Source organism: Petromyzon marinus, chromosome 6 (assembly GCF_048934315.1).
Source record: "Petromyzon marinus isolate PM22_M1 ecotype Great Lakes invasive population chromosome 6, UKy_Petmar_22M1.pri1.0, whole genome shotgun sequence".
Lineage (NCBI taxonomy): Eukaryota > Metazoa > Chordata > Hyperoartia > Petromyzontiformes > Petromyzontidae > Petromyzon > Petromyzon marinus.
In genome coordinates, this window is record NC_133672.1 from 4,248,991 (window position 1) to 4,276,125 (window position 27,135).

Sequence of the window (27,135 nt, forward strand, 5' to 3'; positions counted from 1 at the left end):
ACTGACGGATCATTGGGGCTTATTAGTAATAAATAGGCATTTTGCGACCCCCACTGCCATGGTGTAGCATATTATTACGTGTCAGGGACTCTATGAGATGATAGGACAATAGTAACGGCAAAGCAGTTATAAGTGACTCACAGAATTGTGCGCAGTTGCGTATACAGTAGACGACTTCCCTGAAGGCATCGACACCTTCAGCGAGCGCGATGGCGATCACACAACGCGGTTCGAATTCGACCCCTCGATCGATGGCCGCGCCATCGCCGCACACGCGTCGAGTAACAAAGGACAAGCCCTTACTTACTAACAACTCCTCTAGCATTTTACATTGCTGGAGGGGTTGCCCCCCCCTACCTAAAAATCCTGGCTCCGCCATTGCGTAGCATGTGTTATAAAGGGACCCTACATTAAAATAAAACAAATAAATATTACAATACAAATGTTTAACTCGCATAGTAAAGCAATTGTATTTTTTTCATTTGCTATACAGCCAAATAATACGACAAATCGCTAACCGTAAACACCCAGTCGTTCATAAAAGTTTAAGGCGGTATAGTACTATAGTAATAGAGCAAGTGCGGAATCATTGAACCGGAATTGGTAGCTTGAAAAGCGTTTAGCGCGGGGCCCTTGAAAGTGCGGGGCCCGTAGCGTTTGCTACTTTTGCTACGAGGATCATTATCCAGCACTGACGTGATGTGCGTGACAACTTTTCCCCGTAACCTCGCCACGCGCGAGGTCATCTCGCGGCGTCACGCGGACATTCGCCGCGTGAGGCTCCGTTATCGTCGCTCATTCAATACTTTCTGAGGAAGAAATACTCATGTTGGAAGGTGCTATCGAAATCAATAGATTTTAATTATACATTATTATTTTTTTCTGCTTTATTTTTTTTGTGACCCTAATGCGGCCCCCAAATTGTGCCCAATTTCAACTTTAACCCAAGAAAACTGGAGATTACAATCATTCGGGGGGGGGGGGGGGAAGGATATGTGCAAGACCCAGAAAAATGTTCTCCCATTATACGCGTGTGAGTATTGTGTGAAATGTGGAATTGAGGCACTTAACTTTGGGCAGCATGTCAGTACAATTATACTGATTACAAAGTCCAGGTGCATGGGCAGTGTACCCAATGCACTCAGCCCATTCCACGAATTAAAGAAAAAACAGCATAATTTTTTTTTCAACCCCTTTGTCTATCCAATGCTGGATGAAGGTTCCCCCATGTTGTGTTGGTCATAGGGGTTGATTGACCATACTTCACCATGCCGGTCCATGCGGGTTGATGAAGGGGAGCCAGGACCAGTTCAGGTCCTGGTCTATCCCCTCGCACACTCATGTTAGCCTATGGCTGGATACCAAACACGGGACTTCATATTAATATTGCAGTGCGCTAAGTTATCTCTTTAAAGGCTCAGCATGAGAATCCCAAGATGTTTGGTCACCTTGGGATTAAAAATATCGACTTCAGCTTTTACATGACTGTTTATAGAGATGCCGTAATTAAAAAGGGCAATATTAGTGACAGTTACATGCGTAACAAAGGGGCACGTCTAAAAAAAAGACTCACAAAATAAATAAAAAGTTCATGAATCTGAGCCGATTGTATTTTTAGGGCTGAGAAAAAGGTGTAAAAGGACAGCAGGCAATTAAAAACACACGCTGGAGTTTAAGTAAGGGGCCGTCCATAAATGACGTCACGCGATTTTGGAGGATTTTTGACCCCCCCCCCTCGTCACACGGCATCCCAAAAAGTCAGACCCCCCCTCAAATATGACGTCACAAAGCTCTGCCCCCCCCCCCTAAAATAAAACATGCTTCAAATCGCTTTAAACTATTGTCATTGTAGTGCGTATTTAATGTGGCGCTGCACTCTGATGTTGTGGGAGTGTTGTTATAACAAATAGTGTTGTTATAACAATTCTATATTTACTTAAAGTTGCGCATTTTAATTTGACGTCACATTTCTCAACCCCCCCCCCCCCTCGTCACATATCGTCACAAATGTCTGACACCCCCCCCCCCCCCCAGGTGCGTGACGTCATTTATGGACGGCCCCTAAATCGTTTTCAGTCACTCCTGGCTCAGATTCTCCCTCGATTGTTCATTTTGCCGGTATACTTTCATAAACGTGCCCCACACCCCGCCACCCCTCCGACGTGTTTTAGTTTTACAGCGCATTGTTCGGGGTGATGTCCGACGTTTCGCTGGGAGCTTCCTCTGGAACTCAAGGAGCTCCCAGGACACGGAGCGAAACGCCAGACACTGCGTCGAACCGCACGTGGCACTGCAGACAACCGTGAATAACCTGCAATGCGGTGTTCAAAAATGTGGAACTGTCACGCACACATTGTTGCTTTCAGTGGAGAGGGAAACGTAAGTGCAGTAAACGATGTGTTCCACGGTCTGAAATGAAGCAGTGCCTAGCAAGCTGTAAAAAAAACAACCACTAAAACACAAAAATAGTATGGGTTTCAAAGCTCAGCGAGCAATTACCGCAGTAGGAAAAAAAACACACACACGAAATCGACATCAACAACTGAAAATATCCTAACTGCAACAGGCACATGAAGGGATCAAAATAAGGCAACGGCAGTTTTTCCACAGCATAGAGGGTAAACAAACGGTACGAATGCAATGTTTTTTAACCATGAGGGCAACTTGTTTGGCTGCCAAAGCGGAGTGCTTTAAAACGCACTGTGTGTATGCGCGCGCGATGAGGCTTTGTTTGCACACACTGTGAGCTCTAACGAGCAAACTCTGCGCACAGTTTCATTCCCGGCATTATGCACTCGTTCAGAAATTGCTCCAACATCGTATAAAGTGTGTATGTTTACTTTCACAGCGTGCCCGGTGAAATGGCCTGATCGCTGATCAACAAAATTTGGAGACATCCTTCAACAACAAAGTAATGAAGGGTGAAGGTTACTCCACCGAATAAGCATTTCCATTCAGGCAGCAGTGAGAAATTGTACATCAATCCCAGAATATGGTTTGATAATTTCACAACCCTCTTCCCCTCTCCGTAGCACAAGATGTGAGCACTCTTAAAATACGAAAATTGTGTGTAGGTGCTTTTTAAGTGTTCGCCTTATAAGTTAGATAAAATAAAATGTGTTTTTTGTCACCAAAAGATAGGCAACATGACTCTGGCACTCCGTATGTTTCTGGACTTTAGAGAAGAACGAGGAAGTGTCGCTGGATTTGAAGGTGGACTATTTTACACACTTGTGAATACACTTCTTAAGTGTCAGCCAATCTCTCACCTGCCGTGCAAAACCAAAAAGCAACGGACGATTGTTTTGGTCAAAATGTACAAGCTTTTCACTGCAAAAAATATACAATTGGCAAATTGCACACTCAGCCTGTCGCCTTACAAATCTCATCAGCTGACTCAATGTGTTTAGGCATAATTTATTTTGGGGGGGAAAAATCAAAGCAGAAAAAGTTATATTTCGATTTAAAGCTTTCGTGACTTGCAGGGATTCATATTCTCACTGAGAAAATTCTCACCGAGAATTGTATTGTTTTATTTTTGCTATTTTATTATTTCCCTTCTACGTGACTTTACGGAAAGAACCAAGAATAGAAAAAGTTACTTCCCGTCTATGACTCTATTGCAGTTTGGCCATTGCCGCATTTGCATCGCTCCCTTATCTATTCAGTCCCTCACTAAATTACCCACGGTCATTTGGGTACTACATCTCCCTCATTTGCGGAAAATCGTGAACAATGTCCCAACCCTCACTCGTATTAAACGTCTGCCCGCGCTTGCACGTTCAGACGTTGACTGCTACAGGAACAAAATGTAGAAGGCAGCTGCGGCTCGAGATAACGCTCTTTGCTTGTCATCATTGCCTCCTGTCGCTGTAAATAAGACCTTTGCAGGCCGCGGGGTTAATGAATATCGCTGCCGCAGGATGGCTACGACACGGCAACAAAATTACAGAACTACTTCAAAGGGGAAGGCAGCAGCATCCCACCCCCCCCCCCCCCATTGCATTGTGGGAATTGTAATGGGGAGAAGGATTTTTAAGTAAATAAAATTTGACATCATCGTTGACACAGATCACAGATGTCAGTCGCGCATTAGAGAACCATTCATGGTCAAATTAGCGCGGTCGAGTGCGACAGTAATTTTTGTTTAAAACCACCAAACCCCCCCTAACCCCCCTCCCCATCTCCCCACAATGCAATCAGAAGAAAGCCTGTGGTGCCCTAGCCCGCTGGGTTTGTTTGTCACGACGTGAAATGTGGGTCAGATGCTCTATGCTGAAGGGGGGGAGCGCGGGGCTTTGGGGTGTGTTGGGGAAACCATTTGGCAGGGCGTCAAAATAGCGGGCTCGCAAATGGCGACGCCGCAATTACCCGGCAATCAAGCTCGACTCATCATTATTATTCTTCATATCGCAGTTACGCGCGCCTTCATTATCGTACATTGCTCCGCTATTATGCGGGCACGTTTTCCTTGCCGTCTTTGTTTTTGTTCAGCCGTGTTCAATGCAAGTAAGATGATGCGAATGAGGGATTCACGAAGTGTCACCGCGGATACAATTCTGAGGCGCGTTGATGGTGGGTGAGGTACAAAATCCCACTACCGAGTAGGAGCAGCAGATCGGCACGACAGCGTCTTCAAATGGGTACAGCGATCTCAGTGCTTTGATGTGGTATAGGCACGAGCCAGTGAGTTCTTAAACACGTAAGCTTGCCCATTCGTAACAATGTTATTCCCCGTGGTGTTTGCGCCATGTCGCATGACTGTAGTGCAATGCTATCACGAAGGCGCTGTGCTTTACACACGTGTGTGTGTGTATATATATTGCACGTAATGTCTGCCAGTTGTGGGGGCATGTTGCTGTGTGGTTTTCACCCAATTACTGTCAGCGGTCACACAGGTACATTTTTCAACATTGGCAAATTTAGGCTGTAATGTCGGGACGCGTGGCCTACTCCTTTTCGAATAATGTCACGGGATCTCAAGGTCCACTGAGAGAGAAGCAGACGGTGTTCTAGCCGTTCGGGTGACACACCTGCAGTGTGGCGAGATGTTAACTACCTCGCCTGGTATGCAGGAGGTCGTGGGTTCGATCCCGACCCTGACGCCTGCTGCTGCTGTATATTTGGAGTTGGCTCGTTTCTCTCTCCCCGTGGTCGTGTGGATTTTTCTCTCGGTCCTCCGCTTTTCCCCCTTCACATTTAGAAACACGCGTTTAGAGTATTTGGCTGCGATACATTTCCACGTGATGAGCCACTTTGTTGAGCTATCATTCGTGGCAAAGGTTGATTCTCTAAAAAAAAGAGCGAAATAGCTCAGTGGACCTTACCTGGTAAAATAAAACAAATATATTTTTTTAGTTAGTCGCACTCGGCTCCGGCCACATTTGCAATGAGCAAATGGCACTGCCCCCTGACATTTATGATTCCGTTTGTTTATTCAGAAAAGCCTAACTTTGAATCTCAAGACTTCTTCAGGAGGTTCCTGTCAAGTCTTTCACCGTCAGGGCCGTATGCTGTTACTGTGTGTAATCCCCGATTGAGCAATCTGCAGGTAATTTTTCATAATTGAGATGATCTTATGGCTGATACCTGTTACAATGTGGTGCATTGATGCTATGTTTTTTTTTATAGACCGTATATCAAATTTCCTTCCAACCACTCAAACGGGACTAATTGTCACAATTCTATACGAAAAGAAAAGTTGTAACATCACGGTGAGTCATGGCACCACTAGTGGCTGCAGTAGTGACTCGAATCCATGACAAACATCACATGTGAATCAAAACGACGTAAATTCCTCCACAGGGGAATTTATGCATGTATCGTGAGCTTAAGATTGATATTTGTTCATTCACTGATGCTTGGTTCCACTCTAGATGAATATCACCAGACGAGTTGAACATATTTCTATATATAGGAGCTATACATTTCACCTATAGTGATATCTGTAATCAACCACCATACAAAATATTATTGCCAATCACTTTCTCGTAGGCTGCAATTTAGCTATGCGTATTAGCTGGTTGAATTAGGGCGTTATTAGGTTAAATATAACAGCTTCCCAGCTGCAATCAGAATTTCAAAAGAATCAACACGTCCGTCATGTGCTATGAAGCAGGGCTATTGCCTGAATCGTTGCCTATTATTTGAGATTATGTTGCTGCTATAAATGTCCAAATGATGGGCCACTTCGTGACCAGGTCGCTTCTGAAAAATAAGTAAATAGCTCAGTGGGCTTTACCTGGTAGGATGGGGGTAGCTTAGTTGTATTGGTATGTGTTTTGTTTCCCTTTCTTGTACGTTGCACTGGACATCTGTGAAAAAGAGCTTCAAAGCTCATCGGATTCCTCCAGTATAAATAAATATTTGGATTTTGATGTTTTTTTTCTTTTAAGGCCATAGCGTTATTCATGAACCTGTTGATTATTTTGTTTGCTAATTGTGCTTGTGCGCAACTGCCAACGCAGCATCACCAACTAATTTGTTTACATCAGAATAGGTTGGGTGAAAATGTTTTATTGCTTGCAATTGACCCTCACAAGTACACCGCGTCCACGTAATTATGGGTAACCCTGTCGCACAGCGGTCCATTTGAAACGGGCAACGGCTGGCATAATTGTGTCATCACCTTCACATCGGTGCAGAGGTCGGCAAATGAGTTGCCGCAAATTATTATTCAAATAGAGGGAAAAGGTCCCCAAAGCATGCAACGTGGTGATCGATATCCCGTGGTAAATGTGGCTTTTATTCCGCGAGGTAATGCAAACGGCGCAAGACGGCTCTATCTCTCGACCATACCAATCGCAGATTAAGCTCGCCCGAAGGTTTAGAGTCACCAAAGCCAAAAGGCTTACGGCACGGATGTTTCTGGTTCCCATAATGCATTAAATATTCAAAACTAATAACCACCAAAGACTGCGGAATTGCAGCTTGGAAAGGTACTGAGCCGTGGCCAATTGCTACGTCAGGCGTTGGTATTGTCAGTAGATTGGATGTCACAGTAAGTTCCGTGAGTAAAACTTAAGTACATATCCCTGAAATTAAGTTGTTGAGCTGCAGGAGATTAAAACAAGCCTCGACACAGCCACACCATTGACACAAAATGTGCTGTGTTTTGAAATGTGTGTCGTACAGTAACCATGTTGTGTCGACATAGGACCTATATCTTAAAGAAAGGGGTCCTTGCCTGTAACATCTGGCATCTCGCCAGCATTTATTCAAGCGAACCTGGCCCTGCTGATGAGGCACTGTATGTCAAAACCGGTCCAAAGTTTTGCTTGCGCCGAATCAACGCCACTGAAATGACGGTAACCTCCAATTTACAATAGGGGGCAGCACTTTCTCACCGACCCTCCGTTCGTCGCGTGTCGGTCAATTTGACGTTGTTTTCATTATCGCAGCTGGAATTGAGGGAAATAAAGTGCACAAACAAAAATATAACGTTTTGTTTTGTGTGCAATCATTGGTGGCAGGGCTGGGAGCGTGAGTCCCCAGTGGCTGCTCAGATTTGAATGCAGGACCTCAAAAGGTGCCAACTCAGCTCTGACCCACCTCTCAAAAAAAATGCATTTTAAACGCCGGTAGGAAAAAAAACCCCACTTATTTAAGTTTACAACAGCTTTGTACGTAAAATAATATATTTTAAGTAAAGTAATATATTTTACGTATGAAGAGCTCAATTATTTTAACAGCACAAGTAAAATAATTGTACAGCCCATTATAAAACTACACACATATTGCTTTCAGCCATTCAGAGTTTAGCAACAATAAATAATTTCAAAGGGTTTCAATTTATCACGTGATTTATTACCTGTTAAATGAAAGAAACAGAGTTATGGTTGTGATTTTTTTAACTCTTTCACCTACAGTGAGGGAAAAAAGTATTTGATCCCCTGTTGATTTTGTACGTTTGCCCACTGACAAAGAAATGATCAGTCTATAATTTTAATGGTAGGTTTATTTGAACAGTGAGAGACAGAATAACAACAAAAACATCCAGAAAAACGCATGTCAAAAATGTTATAAATTGATTGGCATTTTAATGAGGGAAATAAGTATTTGACCCCCTCTCAATCAGAAAGATTTCTGGCTCCCAGGTGTCTTTTATACAGGTAACGAGCTGAGATTAGGAGCACACTCTTAAAGGGAGTGCTCCTAATCTCAGCTTGTTACCTGTATAAAAGACACCTGTCCACAGAAGCAATCAATCAATCAGATTCCAAACTCTCCACCATGGCCAAGACCAAAGAGCTCTCCAAGGATGTCAGGGACAAGATTGTAGACCTACACAAGGCTGGAATGGGCTACAAGGGCATTGCCAAGCAGCTTGGTGAGAAGGTGACAACAGTTGGTGCGATTATTCGCAAATTGAAGAAACACAAAATAACTGTCAATCTCCCTCGGCTTGGGGCTCCATACAAGATCTCACCTCGTGGAGTTGCAATGATCATGAGAACGGTGAGGAATCAGCCCAGAACTACACGGGAGGATCTTGTCAATGATCTCAAGGCAGCTGGGACCATAGTCACCAAGAAAACAATTGGTAACACACTACGCCGTGAAGGGCTGAAATCCTGCAGCGTCCGCAAGGTCCCCCTGCTCAAGAAAGCACAAATACATGCCCGTCTGAAGTTTGCCAATGAAGATCTGAATAATTCAGAGGACAACTGGGTGAAAGTGCTGTGGTCTGATGAGACCAAAATGAAGCTCTTTGGCATCAACTCAACTCGCCATGTTTGGAGGAGGAGGAATGCTGCCTATGACCCCAAGAACACCATCCCCACCGTCAAACATGGAGGTGGAAACATTATGCTTTGGGGGTGTTTTTCTGCTAAGGGGACAGGACAACTTCACCACATCAAAGGGACGATGGACAGGGCCATGTACCGTCAAATCTTTGGTGAGAACCTCCTTCCCTCAGCCAGGGTATTGAAAATGGGTCGTGGATGGGTATTCCAGCATGACAATGACCCAAAACACACGGCCAAGGCAACAAAGGAGTGGCTCAAGAAGAAGCACATTAAGGTTCTGGAGTGGCCTAGCCAGTCTCCAGACCTTAATCCCATAGAAAATCTGTGGAAGGAGCTGAAGGTTCGAGTTGCCAAACGTCAGCCTCGAAACCTTAATGACTTGGAGAAGATCTGCAAAGAGGAGTGGGACAAAATCCCTCCTGAGATGTGCAAACCTGGTGGCCAACTACAGGAAACGTCTGACCTCTGTGATTGCCAACAAGGGTTTTCCCACCAAGTACTAAGTCATGTTTTGCAGAGGGGTCAAATACTTATTTCCCTCATTAAAATGCAAATCAATTTATAACATTTTTGACATGCGTTTTTCTGGATTTTGTTGTTGTTATTCTGTCTCTCACTGTTCAAATAAACCTACCATTAAAATTATAGACTGATCATTACTTTGTCAGTGGGCAAACGTACTAAATCAGCAGGGGATCAAATACTTTTTTCCCTCACTGTATATGCATGAAAACATAACTTCAATACACTACATGTGAATCAATCGTCAGTTGGTGTTATTTACAAATAGTCTTTTCTGTGAATAAAAAAAATGCATCTTCACATATTCCTGCATATTACTCACCGGCCTCACTCACAACACTTTGCTTAAGATTTCTCATAAGCTATTCTGCAATAACCTTTTCATTCTTCGCGTTCTAACATAACCCAAGATACACGGAAAATTAATCGAGAGGGAAAATAACAGCCGGCAATAACATTGTTTGGTTCCCATCGTGCTGTTGTACACCTGGCTGTTAGGCCACAACGCCCGTGATCTCAATTTCGAGCTTCGACTGCCGAAATCAAAAAACTTCATCCATGTTCTATCACGAGGGAACAGCTCGGCAAATGGCTGGAAAATCCATCGCTGGTGTTTCCCAGACAGAGCTTGGAAAAAATCCATTAAAACCGGGGGGGGGGGGGGGGGGGCGGTGGTGGACGACTTGCGATCGTAAGATACACAGTACTTCTCGTGGCAGTGAGTGACCACCTCCAATCAAACTTGTCCGAGCAGTGGAAACTATTCCGGGTCTCCTCGGGGGCATTTTCCACGCTGTTTCAAGATCGCTAGGGGTGATTTTTTTTTTCGCCAATGGCTTTACGGCGGGCAAGTGCGTCGGGCGTGAGACGCGCCCGATAACATCGCGCCCACAGCCAGTCGCGTTCATCGACATCGTTAGGGGAACCCATTACGTGCGTGTGTAGTGCGTTGAACTTCTTTCGTGCCGTACGTAGCCAAGCGTGCTAATCGGAGGTACCAGCCTGAAGTCTGGGTGTGAGTTGAGAGGCAGGGAAGGTTTTTTTTTTTATATATATAAAGACCATCCACACCACGTGCCCTGCGAACATAACCGTGTCATGGTGATAAACGCGATTGAAAGTTCCACCAGCGTTTTCAGGCTGTTCGTTCATTCATCGTAAACGGCCTGGAAAAAAACACGTCATCAAAGGGGTTGTTGTTTTTTTACTGTTGCAGGAAACCCTCCATTTCAGTTTGAAAAATAAATAAATGGGGCCACTGACAAATAATAGTGACAATAAAATAGAGCGTTGTATAGACATTTTAAAATTTTCATCCATGGCTATTCTTATAATAATAATAATAATTTACCTTCATAGTAAATTGAGGCTACACTGATTCATAATATCGGTCAAAGACCCCAATGCAAGACCATCCTGATAAATAGTCTCAAGTCTCCGTGTGTCTTTGCTCGATGAACAAGGGACATTATTATATAAGAGCATATAAACATTCTCGAAAAAAATGTGCTTTTTAACGTATGACAACTTGGGTCAAAAAAGCTCCATGCACTAGCTCTTGCTGTCCGTCAAACACTCTTGTAAAGACGATCCAATATAAATACAACTCGAGTATAATGTTGCGTTGCTGGTAGTGACTTGCCAAATGGGCGAAAATGTATCCAATGGCTTCCCAAAATACCGGAAACAAAACAGATCGGAAAGGATTTTTTTTGTAATCAAATATATAAACGTATTTTGCCAGGACAGCGCTTCGTGGTGCTAAATTACTACTCCTGAGGACAAGCGACATCTTGGGAAGTGTGACGTAATCGATGCAAATATATGGGCATCATTTTTACAACGTGTTCAAATATATACCACTGTAGCGCTGAATGATAAGTGACACACACTTTCAAATGCTTAGTCCATCATACCTCTCGGCTTAATAAAATGAATACAGATTTATTTATTTGGGGGGGGGGGTGGGGGGGAAACGACAGGGATCATTATATGAAATGTCCCGGCCATAGAAATATGAAATTTCCACCATTAGCTCGAGGGCCACCAAAGGAGATGGCAAATGGCCCCAATGATTGGCTTCCTTGCATTCTCATGACTCCTGCAAAGAACCGTGGATTGATTTCACGGCTGGAAAACTGATGCTGGAGCTTGCAATTTACCTACACTGAAGCCAAGAGCTACCACTGTTAACCCCCCACTGATTACATGCTACCACGTGCTTGCTTCAAAAAGCATCGATTCAAAACAAACAGGAGTTATTGAAAAACGCAAAGATCCATTGCGTACGCGTTCTCACGGCTGTGCCGTGTGGCTCCACGATGTGTCTTCGAGTTAGGACGAAGCATTACACCTACAGCAGGGAGGCAGCAGTGAATTCTCAGCAGTTCCCAGTATTAAGGTATATCTATTTTTCTCCTGCGATCCAAGTTATTTAATGATCATCAGCAGCAGCTATGATCAATCCATTGCTGAAGGAAGGCCTCTCCAATCCGCAAACTCTTGTGATCTTCATGCACATATGTGTGTGTGCTACTTTTCTTTATCAAGATGGTAAGTTAAATAACTACTCGATATGATGAAATTAACACAATACCAAAAGGAATTCGTGTACGGCACGGGCCACTCACACACCTCTTCTGTCATTCGACTTACAGAGCCAGCGCGCGCACACAAGCCGACTGACAGCATCTCTAGTTACAGATGTCAGCGGCACAGTTAGCCCATCAACTGCTAAATAATGTAGAGAATAACTGCAGGGCGCGCGGTAAAGGGAGGGGAGAAAAAAACACCATCCTCTTTCAAGAGCTCTTTACTTCCAAAAATAACTAAAAAATGAGAGGCATTGCTGAACGCTCTGGCTTTTCCAAAATCTTGCCTGTTTGTCAGAATTGTTGCTACAGTTGCTGTAAAACATTAGCGCAAGTGGCTAACCGTCGCTAAATGGACATTCCTCCAGGACCCCGTGGCTCGTTCTCTGCAATATTGACCCTTGTGTCTTTATCTCTGTCGCTGCTGTGCTCACGCAACCACGTGTCTCCCTTTGTAAAAGGGCCGGGGATGCTGGCTAAACGGGATCATCCGTGTGACAAATCATAGTCAAACTGCACGGTCAGTTGTCCATATTTGGCCATGGGGTAGCGCAGCACCCAAGGACCGGTCAATAGCTCCAAACCCCATGGCGTCAGGTGGGGAGGATGAAAATGACCACGTTACCCCTCTTCTTCTCGTTCTTTCGTATGGCTGATGTGGATGCAGAGCAGCAACTACAATTTCACATTCAGGTGGTCAAGCCAGATAAGCGCACCAGGAGCATCGGAGTATAACGTGGTAATGATAGTGACGAACGTGGTATTCACAGCGATGAGAATGATGATGATGGCTGTGTCGTGCCCACCCACCCACCAACCCAATGAGTTGCTTTGCACGCCTTCCTTTTAAACAAAGGTCACGCTCTGCCCGCGGGCTTGAATGGCGCTGGCGGTGTTTGCGAGCCTCCGACGCAGAAGCCACTGGACACTGGGCAACCGCTGATGCTGCTGCTGCCCGACAGGGCTTAACAAATGGGGAACGCGTCAGGCAAAGCGGCGACAGCTCAGCAGAAACTCACGTGCGTGCCGCTGCAATTACATTGTGACTGTCGCACACGCCGTACGCACAACCCCGTGCATTTAGTTTGACGCCCCCCCCTCTCCCCGCCATCCCTCCATCCAGTCTGACGCAATGGAAACAACACGAGCAGCTTCCCCACTTCCGATCATTAAACAAGTGGGCAGAGCTTTTAGTGGCAGATGGCCGCAGTTTTTGAAAGAATGAAAAGGCATTTGAACGAGCAATGCGCGCGGCATCACCGTGGCGGCCGAGGTGGGACGTGAGAGAGTGGGATTGAGGGCCCATTAATTCAGTACGTACGCATGGAAGGGGGAGGGGGGGTAACCCAAATGCGTACGCTTGCGTATGGGGGGGGGGGGTCTACTGACAATGCACGCATAGGAAACGGGGGGGGGGGGGTGAAGCCTCGATAACAATTTGTCTACATTGGTCTTCAAATGAGTTAGATAGTCCGGCGGTGGACTATCTGTTTGCTTAAACGCGTTAATATTATTATTCTTTGATCGCTTCTGCGTGGATTTGTGGATTAAATATCCGCCGTTCTATAGGATTCGGGGGGGGGGGTGTGCGTCAGGCGTACGTATGCAGGTGGGGGGGGTAAAAAGTCCACGTGCATACAGGGAGGGGGGGAGGGGTCAAGTTTTGACAGATTTTTACGTACCTACTCAATGGATGGCCCCTGAGTGGGTGGTGGCGGGTGAACGCAACGGTCACCGACAACAACAACTCCCCCATCGCCTCCGCGTGTGATGATCCATCCCTCTTGCTCGTCGAGTTGTGGTGAAGGCCGCGATCGACGGAAACGAACACCTCGCCTAGGCATTGTCGGGCTACCAGAGGTGGATCTAGAAACTTCCCAGGGGGAGGGTTGAGGGGGGGCGTGGGTGGGGGGGGGCGAATAGGGGGAGCCTTGTCCCGAGACTTCAAGCCGTTTTTAAAATAGGCCTCTCCATTATTTTGTTGCATCAACCCATAGAGACCATTGCAGTGAAAAATAAAATAAAGCACAGCTGTCACTTTCATGCTCTTCTCGCAATCCTCCTGTACTCGGAGCACTCAGTTAATCTGATTATTTTTTCCGTAATAAAATGCCAAGGTGATGTGTAGTGTTGGGGGGGGTCTTTTAATGTGTTCTCTAGCACGTAAATTATATTCTGGTGAAATAAGTAAGTGCATTAAGAGGAGCACAAATTTAAAAGTTGGAGCAATTTTAAACGAACGGTATCGGTCTTCGTGATTCATTACTCCCACCTCTTCAGCGCTGCCATCTAGACTACATAACGTCTTACGAACTTATTCTGCTGTTTCAATTTAAAAAAATACATTGATTATTTGTTACAAAAAACATTTGATTAAATGTGTATTTGTTCCATGGAAGAGGAGCCCAGCGGGCAGGCAGCCAAGAAACTCGAGGCTTAGATTTTTTTTTTAAAAAGAGTAGTATGATAGATTTTTGTCAGGTAAATATAAAAAATATATATACGAAATTTCTGGGGTCTCAAGATGCAGGGGCAATTAAAACTAAACGATAAACATTTTTTTTTAAGTTCCACTGAGCTATATAGCTCGTTCTCAGAAGCGGCCTAGCCACAAATGATAGCTCAATGAAGTGGCTTATCGAGTGGAAATTTATAGCAGCCAAATACTGTAAACGAACGTTGTTTCTAAATGCGGAGGGAAACCCCAGAGGCCCTGGAGAAAAATACACGTGTCCACGGAGAGAGAGCATGCAAACTCCAAAATACGGCAGGTGTCAGGGTCGTGATTGAACCCACGACCTCCCATGGTGATGGCCAGGTGAGGGTGTTAGCATATCCTAGCTACCGTGATGATGATGAGAGAAAGACACGAAAACTCCGAATATACGGCAGGCATCAGGGTCGGGATCGAACCTACGACCTCCTGTATACTAGGCGAGGTAGTTAACATCTCCTAGCCACCATGGTGCCCAATTGCCTCCATTGCCCCCACCCACTCCCCCACCCCCTTGGATCCACCACTCCTGGCCACCGGGAACCACTCTTGCCCACAAAACATTTATAATAATGCATTTTGTGTACAGTTAATTAAGGAAATAGCACATTCTTTATTTTGTGGCTAAGTTTGTGTTCATTGTTACCGTATTACAATCTTTTCATTAATTGTTTTAAATATTCTATTAACAATTAAATCATTTTAAAAAAAAAGTGCAAATTTAAATTAAATTAAAACTAATTTGATGATATAACTGTCACGGTGAGGTGTGCAGTAGGCAAAGGATGGCGTCACGGTTTTCATACGCACGTGCGCATACTACGCAAGCTCGCGTCTGGATTGTTCTCGTGTCAGGAATGCCAGACAGAAGCTTCTCTCCCTCTCTCTCTCTCCCAAGGTCACGTTGGATAGAGATACAGCAGAAAGGAAGTGTCCGTGAAAAGAATCTTATTTAGATAGGATTCAGAAAAAAAGTGTTTTTGTTTAAAAGTAGCTTTGAGATAACAGTCTCGAATCAGGACGTCCAATGAAAGTTGTGTGCTATCTCCACAGCGCCTACCGGCTACGATGCACTTTGATGCTCAAACTAAGTATAAACATGTTCACGTACAGTAGACGGAGCTCTAAGAGAGTCCCTCCAGTGGGTATTTGGCCTACTTTTCCACACTTGGCAGATGCCTTGGAAGAGGAGGAGCCTGTATTTTACCCCACAATACGACACCTGAGAATCGCTTAACTTTGAGGTACCCACTATTCCACTCGCCCCGTTGTTTCGGCTGCTTTGCGGTGGAGATCGAACTGTCGACATCTGGTTTGTAAGTCCAGTGTGCCAACTATTACACCCACGGCAGCATCGATTTAAGGGGCCGCCCATAAATGACGTCACGCGATTTTGGACGATTTTTTACCCCCCCTCCCCCCCTTTGTCACACGGCGTCACAAAAAGTCAGACCCCCCCTCAAATATGACGTCACAAAGCTCTGCTCCCCCCCCCCCCAAAAAATATAAAAAATGCTTCAAATCGCTTTAAACTATTGTCATTGTAGTGCGTATTTAATGTGGCGCTGCACTCTGATGATGTAGGAGAAAACATTTATTAAAAAGTCTATTTAATTAAGTAGAACGTGTTGTCTATATTTATTTAAAGTTGCGCACTTTGATGTGACGTCACATTTCTCAAACTCCCCCCCCCCCCCTCGTCACGCGTCGTCACAAATGTCTGACCCCCCCCCCCAGGTGCGTGACGTCATTTATGGACGACCCTAAGTACACCATTCGAGCCGAGAAACCCCAGTCTAAGTCTACATGACATCCAAACGCATGCCTTCTTTAACACGCCGTCGGCTTGCGCGACCAATGTCATCCATAATGCAGGGTTTTTTTTGGGGGGGGGGTTTAACGACACATTTAGATATTTATGCGATCTAACACCCCCCAAAAAAGCCCGCGTTACGCATGCCTCCTGATGCACGACTTCTCTGTGGTATCGCTGCGTTTAATAGTCAAATTAGCGGCGAACCGTTCCGTCGATCATTCGTAAAGGAGCTAGGACCGTGAGAGCGACGCGTGGACGATGGCTTTGGTTAACCAGAAGGCAGTGGCTACGTACGGCGCGGAAGAAGTCCAACGTACGTACTTCCCCGTGAGCCTTCGCGGAAGCTGGCGCCTTGGGTGGACGAACGCCGCACGCTGAACTTGGCAGCATGAAACTTGGCAGTGCGAAACGCAAATCCCGACGTCACCATAATTAACTCGGCGGCTATTTTCGTCTGCGCCGCTTTCAATTGAAAACGCATCTCTCTCCGGGAGCGCTTTTGCTGCTTTGATGTTTGTTGCCCTTCGCCCAGCACCTCCGCTTAGCACGGTTGGCTACGGGAGAAGTTCACAACGTGCACGGTACGATACGAACAACAAAAAATCCGCCCCCGTCTTGCATCCCGTGCTCGTGGTAGATCGGAAATGCTTTCACAACAATCCTTTGCTATCCTGGCCGTTTGCGACGTAGAAGGGGGAGGGCGGAGTGGGGGGGATGGTTGATTTTGAGATTGTTGTGATGAGAGACACAGAAACTTAGAGAAGTGTTTGTGGTCTTTACCCCCCCCCACCTCCCCACTCTGCCACACGCCAGCCCCGTAGCCGTCAGTGGGTGAGTGGGGGGGGGGGGGCTGTTGGCAGGGCCGTCCATAGTGGGGGGGGGCGGAACAAACCCCATTGTGTGGGCAGCCCCACCTCTCTGCCTTCAAACTAAACCGCAAGTGCAACATCTGACACCGTGACGTCGAAGCGCGCGCCCCCCCCCCCGCCCCAAAGCACGGGGCCCGGGGCAGTCGCCTCGATTCGCCGTTACCCTCGGGACGGCTCCGGCTGCTGGAAGGGGTTGAGCCTTCAGTGATGGGGGGGGGGGGGAGAGGGGGGGGTCAACCCCTCCACCCCCCCCCAAATAGCGACGATCGAATGTCCAGCGCATAAACCTCCTTCCCCCTACTCACCTCCAGTCGATTCATACAAAATATCGGTACAGTAGTTTAACACCAGTGCCAATTAAGCAATGGGCCACAGCCTTATAATATTTACATAATGTATATATACACACACACAGAGGCTGGGCAGCTTCTGCAGGATGCTCGACAGACAAAAGCAGATTGTATTGTGACTTATTCTGGTCATGGTTTCACATTGCTTTAAAGTGTCTTTAACAGTGACGTGTTCTATGCCTCCTCCCCCCCACCTCCTCTGTAAAACAAGGTCATGCTAAAGCGTTGCGACACACAAACACACACGGAGGTATGATGATGATGAGGAGGAGGTGATGTTTCGAGGTTTGTGTTCTTGATTGCAAGGCACAAAGGCCACTGGCGACCCATGACAATACTGAAATATGATAACACCCCAATGCAGGTGGTGTGGAGGCCCTCATATTTAAGACGAGCTTTACTACCCGGATTCTTGTCTTGGATTAATACACGGCCGACGCGGAGGGTGGTGGGGGGGGGTGCGTGACGTCAGCAGGCACACTGCGTGACGCTGTTGCATGCGGGTGACATCACAGATGTGACGTCACCGCTCACTTGCCATGCAAAATATATCCATTATTGCGCCCCCCCCCCCAAATTTTTTTTTACCAAAGTTAATTTTTTATACTTTTTGCATTGTGTACAGTCTGGAAGCTACCCACATGCAAAATTTCAAGTTTGCTGCATGTCGCGAAGTATGCTGAACATTTTGAACAGACACACATTCATAAATTTCCCTTTTATATATATAGATGACTCGTCTGCGAAAGTGGCCCCCCCTCTGAAAATTAGTGAAGAACACTGCTCTAGGCATTGAAGGAGGAGGTCTTGGCATTCAACTAAACTTTTTTTTACCAGGTAAGGTCGCTGAGCTATGAAGCTCTTTTTCGGAAGCGACCTGGCTACAAATGACAAATGACCGCTCAACGAAGCAGCCAAACACTCTGAACGCATTTTTCTAAATCTGGAGGGGAAAACCCGGCATAACCCGGAAAAAAAATCCACGCGACAACGGGGAGAGCGAACATGCAAATTCCAAATATACAGCAGGTGTCGGGGGGTCTGAATTGAACGCACAGCCTCCTGTATACCAGGCGAGGTAGTTAACATCTCGCCACCGCATTGCTCCATTGAAGAAGGAAGAGGAGGGAGGAAGCAAGGAGGCGTCATCTTACCTGGCTCCGTGCAGTTCTTGTCCTCCGTGTCGTTGGCTCGAGGCGGGTCGTCGTGCCGGTGGTGGTGCGACGTGGCCGCAAGCAGCCTGCGGCTCCATCGCTTCACTCCGGGATCCACGCTCGGGCCGCGCGTGGCTGCCCTCGTTGCCTCGCCTGCAATTCACGAGCGTCCCGTGTGACAAGTCCGCTCAGCGAGCCACGGTTCCGTCAACAGCAGCAGCAACAGCAGCAGCAGCAGGAACCGCCGCTCGCCACGAAGTCACGGTGACATCACCACGGCGTTTTGTGCCAGGCTAGATGTGCGCTTGAGACTCTCCCGAGTCCACGCACTCACCCGCAACACTGCCTCCCCAGAGCGGAGCTGTACAGCAGTTGTGCGATGATGTTGGGTTTTTTTTTCTTCTTCTTCGCAGCAGCACCTTTGTTAATCCGTGTTAACGCTTATCTGGTCGCTTGATGCTTTGGCTCTTTGGGTCATGTGCTCAATAATTGTGTGGAGAAAGTCTCCTGCCCCACCCCCCCCTGCCCCGATGCCCCCCCCCCCCCTCCATCACCAACGATACGAGGAAGGTCAACATTCACAATTGCATGGGGATGATCCATGGTGGTGAAGTTGAGACGGGAATAAGCGATGGGGTTGCCACGTTGAAGTTGAGGTGGCAGTTATGGAATGATGAATTCAGTTCATGTGCAGGTGCTAGGTGGATCATAACATCGCAGAGAATCATGAGAAATGGCAGCAGATTTCTGATTGCCTTTATCCAGCAGTGGAATGATCTTGGCTGCTGTTGCTGATGATGATACAGTACATAATTTCATCTGTAAAACTATTCTAGTCCATGAGCCGGAGGGGCTGTTTGGTATCATTTTGGTGGGGAGAATCCCCTCATATATTTTCTGAAAACTCAAAATCTGTACTGCATGGAAATGTGGACTGCACTCGTAAAAGACGTAGTTAATTTTCTACTTCACCATCAATTACACAGTACCCTAATTGTATTCCGATTACACGTAAATTTCATATGTAATTGAGGGCTGTTTTGCGTTAGATCTCGTAAATATATAAATGTGTCGTTAAACCCACCACCACCCGACACGGCCAACTAGTAAGGGTTGTCACGTAAACAGAACGTAGCCAATTCATCACGAGTACAGCACACCGGTGTGTTGGAGAGCCAAGCCACAACATTTATAATCTGAGTACATATGTATTCACAGTTTCACCCTAATCCATCTGGGGAACGGATATGGCCAAATCACACAGAATGCTATGGGAGTGACGACCATTCCCAAAACACAGGTGCTATAGGCGTTGTGGGCAGTGCAGTAATATCCATTGTTGTTCTGTACCCCACCCCTACCTTTTCCCACCTTCACTAACCTGCACTAATCACCGTGGTGAAGTATGGCCAACATAGCCTCCATGGCCCGCAAGGCATGGCGGAGGCCCTCGTTCATCAATGGACGGACACTCAAAAAAACTTGCCCTATACACGTACACGGGCATATCGCATAAATATTACATTTTCCATGAGGCAATTGTTGTCCGGCGACAGCTTGGCCCACAGGAATTCCTCCCGCCTCAATAATACACGACCTGGGCATTTAAAACCCCGGCATGCCTTTTAACAAGGGACAAGGTAGTTAAGGTAAGTGATGTTCCAAATTTGGCTGTGCGCCGTCACACCGTAGCCTGGAGAATACGCCGAGCTTATTGTCAGTGGACTTTCTCCGCGTATGCAAGTAAGCCCAGAGGCCCAGCAGCGCGCGCGCGTGTGTGTGTGCGCGCGCGTGCGTTAAGCTCGCCCCTAATGCACTGTATGCACACACGTGCGTTATGTAACCTGGATCCATCCGGCACAAACGCAATGCCTTTTAAGCGCGCGCTTGGATGGATGTATTTATTTAAATCGATTTTTTAAAATAAAATAACGGCTCTCAAATTTTCACAACGACCCAAAAAAAATATATCCCAATTCCACGCACATTTTCACGCTGTATTCTTGCGCGTAAAAAAAAAACATAGTGGATAGAGACGTGCCTGCATCGTGAATGTCTGCTAATTCCAGTTAAGCTCAACACGTATCCGATTCTCCATCAAGGGGCACTTGCCAGAGCTGTAGGTTTTCATTAGGCTTAGTGTCGCTAAATATACTTAAAGGGTCTTCCACTTTGCTAACCATAAAAAAACGATAGCCTTCCCAGAGGCGTTCCTAGGGTCACAGCGAATCGGGGCGACTGCCCCGAGCCCCGCACTTTGGGGAGGGAGGGGGCCGCGCTTCGACGTCACGGTGTTAGATGTAATGCTTCTGGTTTGGCTTGAAGGCGTCGGGGGGGGGGGGGGGGCACACGGTGTGAGTTGCACCGGGCCCTGCACCCCACCCCCCGCCCCTACTGGACATCTGTGGAAAAGAGCTTTATAGCTCATCGGATTTCCTCCAGGATAAATAAATATTATGATTCTGGACGGCCTCTGAACCTTCGTTCCTCTCCACCACCCACTCTCCTCCACCACCAGCAACCACCACCACGAGTCTCTCAAGACCCTCCATGAAATGTCAACACAACAATCTTAATCGTCATCAGCATCAGCCACGAAGCCCTTCCCAACGGTGCCGCAAATGCCGCAAGGCATTCTGGTTCGTGCGCCACGAGCTGCTTGCTCGCTCTCTCCTCGCGTGCCCCTCTCCGCGATGGTCGTGTTTCTAGGGGGCACCGTTTCCCCCCTTTGCCATTGGCTGTCATTCGCCGTCCTCGTCCATCAACGATCGATCCATCGTTCATTCGTTCTGGCGTCGTATGCGGCCCAAACCCACGTGCGTTTTTTTGTTGTTTTTTTTTTGGACGTGGGGAGGGGGGGTTCACAATAGTTTTTCGAATAGCACCTGACGGGTTGCACGAGCAAAGCCTGCGTGTCGGCTCAGATGAAAACTCAGCAGCAAAACGGTGTGTGGATCGTGGCAAGTTTTTTTTCTCACTCGCCGCAATTGGTCTCGGCGAGGTCACCCGGAGTGCTGTCGAACTCGTCATGAGTCGCAAACTAAGCGAAGCATCGAGCCTGGGAAATGCTTCAATGGGCAACTTTTTTTTTTAATTCAAGTGTTGTCATCACGCCTACGCCTCTATGTAAGGAACGAAACAGGTGGACGTCTCCACAAATCTGGCTGTCGCCTGATGAAGCTGGTTGTAATTACTGGCGAAACGTCGTACTCAGATTGTAAATTTCGATTGAAAGCTTTCGTGACTGCAGGGATTCATATTCTTGGTTCTTTCGGTAAAGTCACCACGTAGAAGGGAAATAATAAAAAATAAATCATAATAAAATAAAATTCTCACGACGTTTCGGCCACAACGCAAGCAGCCGTGACTTTATCGAAAGAACCAAGAATGCAGATACTTTAATGTTGTGGCTGGGCTCTCCAACACGCCGGCGTGCTCTACTCGTGACGGATTGGCCACGTTCTGTTTACGTGACAATCCTTACTCGTGACGGATTGGCCACGTTCTGTTTACGTGACAATCCTTACTCGTGACGGATTGGCCACGTTCTGTTTACGTGACAATCCTTACTCGTGACGGATTGGCCACGTTCTGTTTACGTGACAATCCTTACTCGTGACGGATTGGCCACGTTCTGTTTACGTGACAATCCTTACTAATTGGCTGTGTCGGGTGGTGGTGGGTTTAACGACACATTTATATTTACACGATCTAACACAACACCCCCCCCCCCCCCGTATTATGCTTTAAGTGATTTGTTTACCTTTCCTATACTTTGTACTCATGTCGTGTTTTTGTTTTGTGTTTGTTGTCGTAACGTTCTGATCCGCCCCTGCTGTACATCTGTGAGAAAGAGCTTTACAAGCTCATCGGAGTACCTCCTGCAGTATAAACACTGATTCCGATTCTATGAATGTAGGGTGTTGTGGACCGCAGGGATGCGCAGCGAAGCAAAAGCTCCATCGTTGTACTGTGCTCCTATGCTCCCGCGTCTACGACCAGCGCGGTGAAGAATGCCTTTTGGGTCACGTAGCCGGTACGCCGTGGTGGGGAAGGCCATCATCCGGCAGTGGATTGACAAAAAAAAGGGATCGCGTACAACTTACACGACGTTGAATAGAAGAACAAAAATTAACCCAGCGTTTCAACAAAAACACACAAAAAACGGTAACGCCTAAAACACAAAACAAGGGGTAGCCTTTTTTGTGTTTTGTCGGACTTCATTTCGCTTGTATGAAGGGGAAGGATGTTGGCCCGAAAAAAGGGAAACAATTGCAGATACCGAAATCAGGTGCAGTCAATGCCGCGCAATGGTCACTGCAAATTCATCTGGGGCAGGAGCGGTGGTGAGTGGGTGGCAGGAGCAGGGAGGCTTCACCACCACTACCACCACCACCACCACCACGTGTAATTAGGCTTACGCGGGCAAGGCAAGGTGCCTTGGGTTTTAAACTCTAGAGTAATAATATGCAGGCTACAACAGGCTCACCGGGTACGAATCGCATTAGCGCCTTGCCTGGCTCGGTTGCGCAGTGCTTCGCGCTGGCGACACGGCTGGTTCCGAGTTCGAGTCCTGGTCGCGGCTGAACGTTCTTCAGTGTGCGAACGTTCTTCAGTGGCTGAACGTTCTTCAGTGGCTGAACGTTCTTCAGTGGCTGAACGTTCTTCAGTGTGCGAACGTTCTTCAGTGGCTGAACGTTCTTCAGTGTGCGAACGTTCTTCAGTGGCTGAACGTTTTCAGTGTGCGAACGTTCTTCAGTGGCTGAACGTTCTTCAGTGGCGAACGTTCTTCAGTGTGCGAACGTTCTTCAGTGGCTGAACGTTCTTCAGTGGCTGAACGTTCTTCAGTGGCGAACGTTCTTCAGTGGCTGAACGTTCTTCAGTGGCTGAACGTTCTTCAGTGTGCGAACGTTCTTCAGTGGCTGAACGTTCTTCAGTGGCTGAACGTTCTTCAGTGGCGAACGTTCTTCAGTGTGCGAACGTTCTTCAGTGGCGAACGTTCTTCGGTGTGCGAACGTTCTTCAGTGTGCGAACGTTCTTCAGTGGCGAACGTTTTTCAGTGTGCGAACGTTCTTCAGTGTGCGAACGTTATTCAGTGGCTGAACGTTCTTCAGTGGCGAACGATATCTTTAACCGCACGGTTTCTACTTCAATTTGCTCAGTCGGCGTTTGCTGCCGATGTCTTAACGGGGTGTTTTTTGTTGTTGTATTAATTCCTGTTGCTCTACGCCCCCTCTACCGTTCCAGTTCTGTTGTCATGTGCACCGATGCCTGCTTTATTGAAGAATATATTGGCACGTAAATTAAAGATTGACTGATCTATTGAACCGGTCCTTGGCACGGCACCCCCCCTCCACTCCCCCGTCCTGTCACCTTCACCAATTTAGCATTGACCAGCGTAGTGAAGTATGGGCGCACACCTCCCATAACGGACAACCTATGTGTGTACGTATGTTGAACTTCTTTCGCACCGTACGTGGCCAACCGTGCTAATCGGAGGTGCGATACGGCGCGTTTGAGGTCTTCATCCAGCAGCGAAATGGTCGAAAAGCACAACTAGATTGTTTTATTCACGCTTAGATCACGACAAAAACAAATATAAAGCGCCGCGCAAAATTACGCCCCCGGGTGAGAGAGATTACGAAAGCCAAACACTAATTTCTACAGTGAATGGAAGTGGCCAAACATTGCCCCACCCCCCCCACCCCCCATATGAACCAACAGGGCTGGGATACTCGATGTGACCTTGCCGGGTAAAGTAACGGGTCATTATCACCGTGATGGCTAAAAGTACGTGCTGCAATTCTTAACACAAGCAAACGGAACGAACTAAAAACAAAAAAAAACACAAAAGGTGGTGTAGTAGACATCGGCCGCTTTGAACAATCAATGCCCGTTGCCCTTAACTACGACACCAATTTGGATGGCCGTTGATAATAATAAAAAAATGCTGTTGAATAATCACGTTGGCTTTCGGCATCTCTACAAATAAACACACTTTCGTACGTAACGCGTCAGCATGTTGGTCTCGCTGGGCTTATTGGTAAACAGCATCCGTTTAGTTTAAACAGCGAGCAAACGCAGAACCGCCTCCGACCTTATTTTGCGTCTCATCGGCAGAGCCAGCCACCTGGCTAAAAACAATCAGCGCTGGCGTACGGCGATGTTATTGGCGAGTGCGCTCACTCCGAACGACAGGGCCCTGTCAGCGAAAACCAACTCGTGTTGTTCCATTCCGTGCGTGTGTGTGTACGGGCGCACTTGTGATGCGCTATTGTGTTAGGAGGCTCGTGAAAGACGCTGCTGCCGCTGCTGCTGAGCAGTTGGAGGCAGTCGCCCTCCAGCAACAACGGAGGGCAGGGGAGCGACGCTCACAACAACGAGCGGAGCGCCGGGCGGATAAAATTCAGCAAGTTGGCACAGTAGGGGGTACAGCTGGGACATTTACACAATCATCTCAGTCAGCCGACCCATGGCATCCGGGCATGTCCCGAGCGAGCCTTCGACACTTCACCTGGCCTCAAAAGTGCACCTGGCCTGGCACAGAGGCCGTGGTGACTTATCGAATGGCGACTATTGGTATTGGATGCGCTATTGTGGAGGGAGAATCTCCGCTCGAGTTCAAGTGATCATTCTCGGCTCGACACGGCGTTGTCTCTGTCTGCCATGTAGTCCTGGAGACCGGACACAAGACGGCTTCTAACAGCCGGAGTATCCAGCCTCTGGACTCCACCCGTAGAACACCCCCCCCCCCCCCCCACACACACACACAACCAGCCACGTAATATCAAGATTGGAGGGGGGAGCTGTAGGAAGGTTGGGTAATCCCCTCTCCCCATCCCTCAGAAGGCTCAGCCAACGCAATTAAATTTAACACCAGTAGCGGTTTTTAGTCCGCATCTTCTGACATACACCGGCGGTGATCGCTGCAAGCACTTTGCGACCTCCAAGTGAAATAGAGAGAGAGAGAGAAAGGTGCTGTCAAAGTGTAACTCGTTCAAGCGGAAAATGTTGAAATAGACAACATCAGACCGTATCACGCTAACTCATTCCGCGCTTATGATTTGCTCAAAGTTTTTCTTTCAGAATTGCCTGCGTCGTCCCACCCACTGATGTTCTTCTCTGTATGCAGCACCCCACGTTGAAACAGAGGCTACGCTCTGCAGAGCTGGCAGCAAAAGGGGGGGGGGGGGGGTGGTGATGATAATGCATGATCGACAACATCAGATCGTATCGCCACTCGCCAGTCTGTTCGGCGTTGCTTTATGTTTGTTTAACGTTGACTGTGCGTGCCCCCTAGCCCCGCTCCTTCTCACCGCCGCCGCCGCCGCCCTTCTTTAAAATAATAAACAAGGCCACCTGGGAGGGTTGCGATCGAGTGCCCGGGCCACCAGGAGCTCGCTCACCTGTGCTCGAGAAGATGTTGGAGGCGTATGATGCCACCATGAGCATCACGCTCATGAAGGCGAGGCGAGGCAGCAGGAAAGTCTTCCTCCTGCGGATCCTGGAGAAGCCATGCTCCCAAGGCCTGCTTCTCGGTGCCAAAGCAGAGTACATCGCAAACTAGAGGCGACCTTCACGAAATTAATGAAATCAATAAATACTGTATGTGAAGCTGACGCAGAGAGCCGCTGGGACGAGTGGGCTTCCCTTTTTGCGGAGCGCTTTGCCCTCCTCCGACTTGATGTCGCGATCCTTTGCCGGCCTCACGGGCAGTGAATAAAGCCCCCCCCCCGAACCCACCCCCCTCCCCCCACCTCCACCTAACAATTGGCAATTAGCTAATGACGAGAAGGAAAGTGACGATGCGAATTAGCCACGCGGCTTGCTGGGGAAGCGTTTCCAAGGACTTCATCCCGTGCCGACTCCAACTCCTGCTCCTTTCCTTTCTCTTCTGCTTCAAGCACTTCCTCGCCGAAGATGCTGCTGCTGCTGCCTCCGTGCTGCTATTGCTGCTGCTGCTGCTGATGATTATGATGGAGCTGCTGCTCCCGCAGCTGCTGCTGGTGCCGAAGGTTGAAAACTCTGTGTCCGCACCAGGCGAATTGAGCGGACGAGCGAGCGAGCGAGCGAGTCGGTTGGGCAGCGTGCGCGCAACTGCCTGGCTCGCGTGTTCCCCGCTCGCGTTTCTCGCCCTTGCGGGGGGGCGGGGTGGTGGTGGTGGTGGTGGTGGCGGGGGCGGCGAAAGCGGGGGGCTTGGGAGGTGCCGTGGAGGGTCGGGTGGGTGGGTGAGTGGGGCTGGAAGCCGAGGGGGGGGGGGGGGCTCATCGTCTCATCGGAGCGGCCGGAACACGTGACAAGGAGCACGCCGGCCGCGTCCACAACAGCGCTCGCTCTTTATTTTTATTTTAAATAACGGATAGAGGCGGCACGCGTGCGCCGGCCGCTCCGCTCGAGCGCTCGATTATTATTTTTTTTGCACGACGGACACAAAGGCGCGCGGACGTCACGCGGCGCACGGGGAGCGCGTGAGCGCGCTTTGCTGCCGACTTTGACGGCGACGATGATGACGACGGTGGAATTAGCGTGTCCAGGCTGTCTCTGGTCCGTCACCCGACGCGTGCGTGAACGAGGTCGGCTTCGGCATCG

At 47.8% G+C, this 27,135-nt stretch overlaps 1 protein-coding gene across 1 annotated transcript in view; it reads right to left on the reverse strand.

Moving 5' to 3' along the window:
• SLC24A3 (solute carrier family 24 member 3) overlaps window positions 1-26,694 on the reverse strand; it is a 137,687-nt gene extending 110,993 nt beyond the window's left edge. The window contains exons 1-2 of the mRNA XM_032948304.2: window positions 25,953-26,694; window positions 18,547-18,699 (exon numbers count right to left, since the gene is read on the reverse strand). Coding sequence (XP_032804195.1) covers window positions 18,547-18,699; window positions 25,953-26,103 — 304 coding nt within the window. The 5' untranslated portion in view covers window positions 26,104-26,694. The remainder of the gene's footprint in view (window positions 1-18,546; window positions 18,700-25,952) is intronic.
• Window positions 26,695-27,135: the final 441 nt, after the last annotated feature.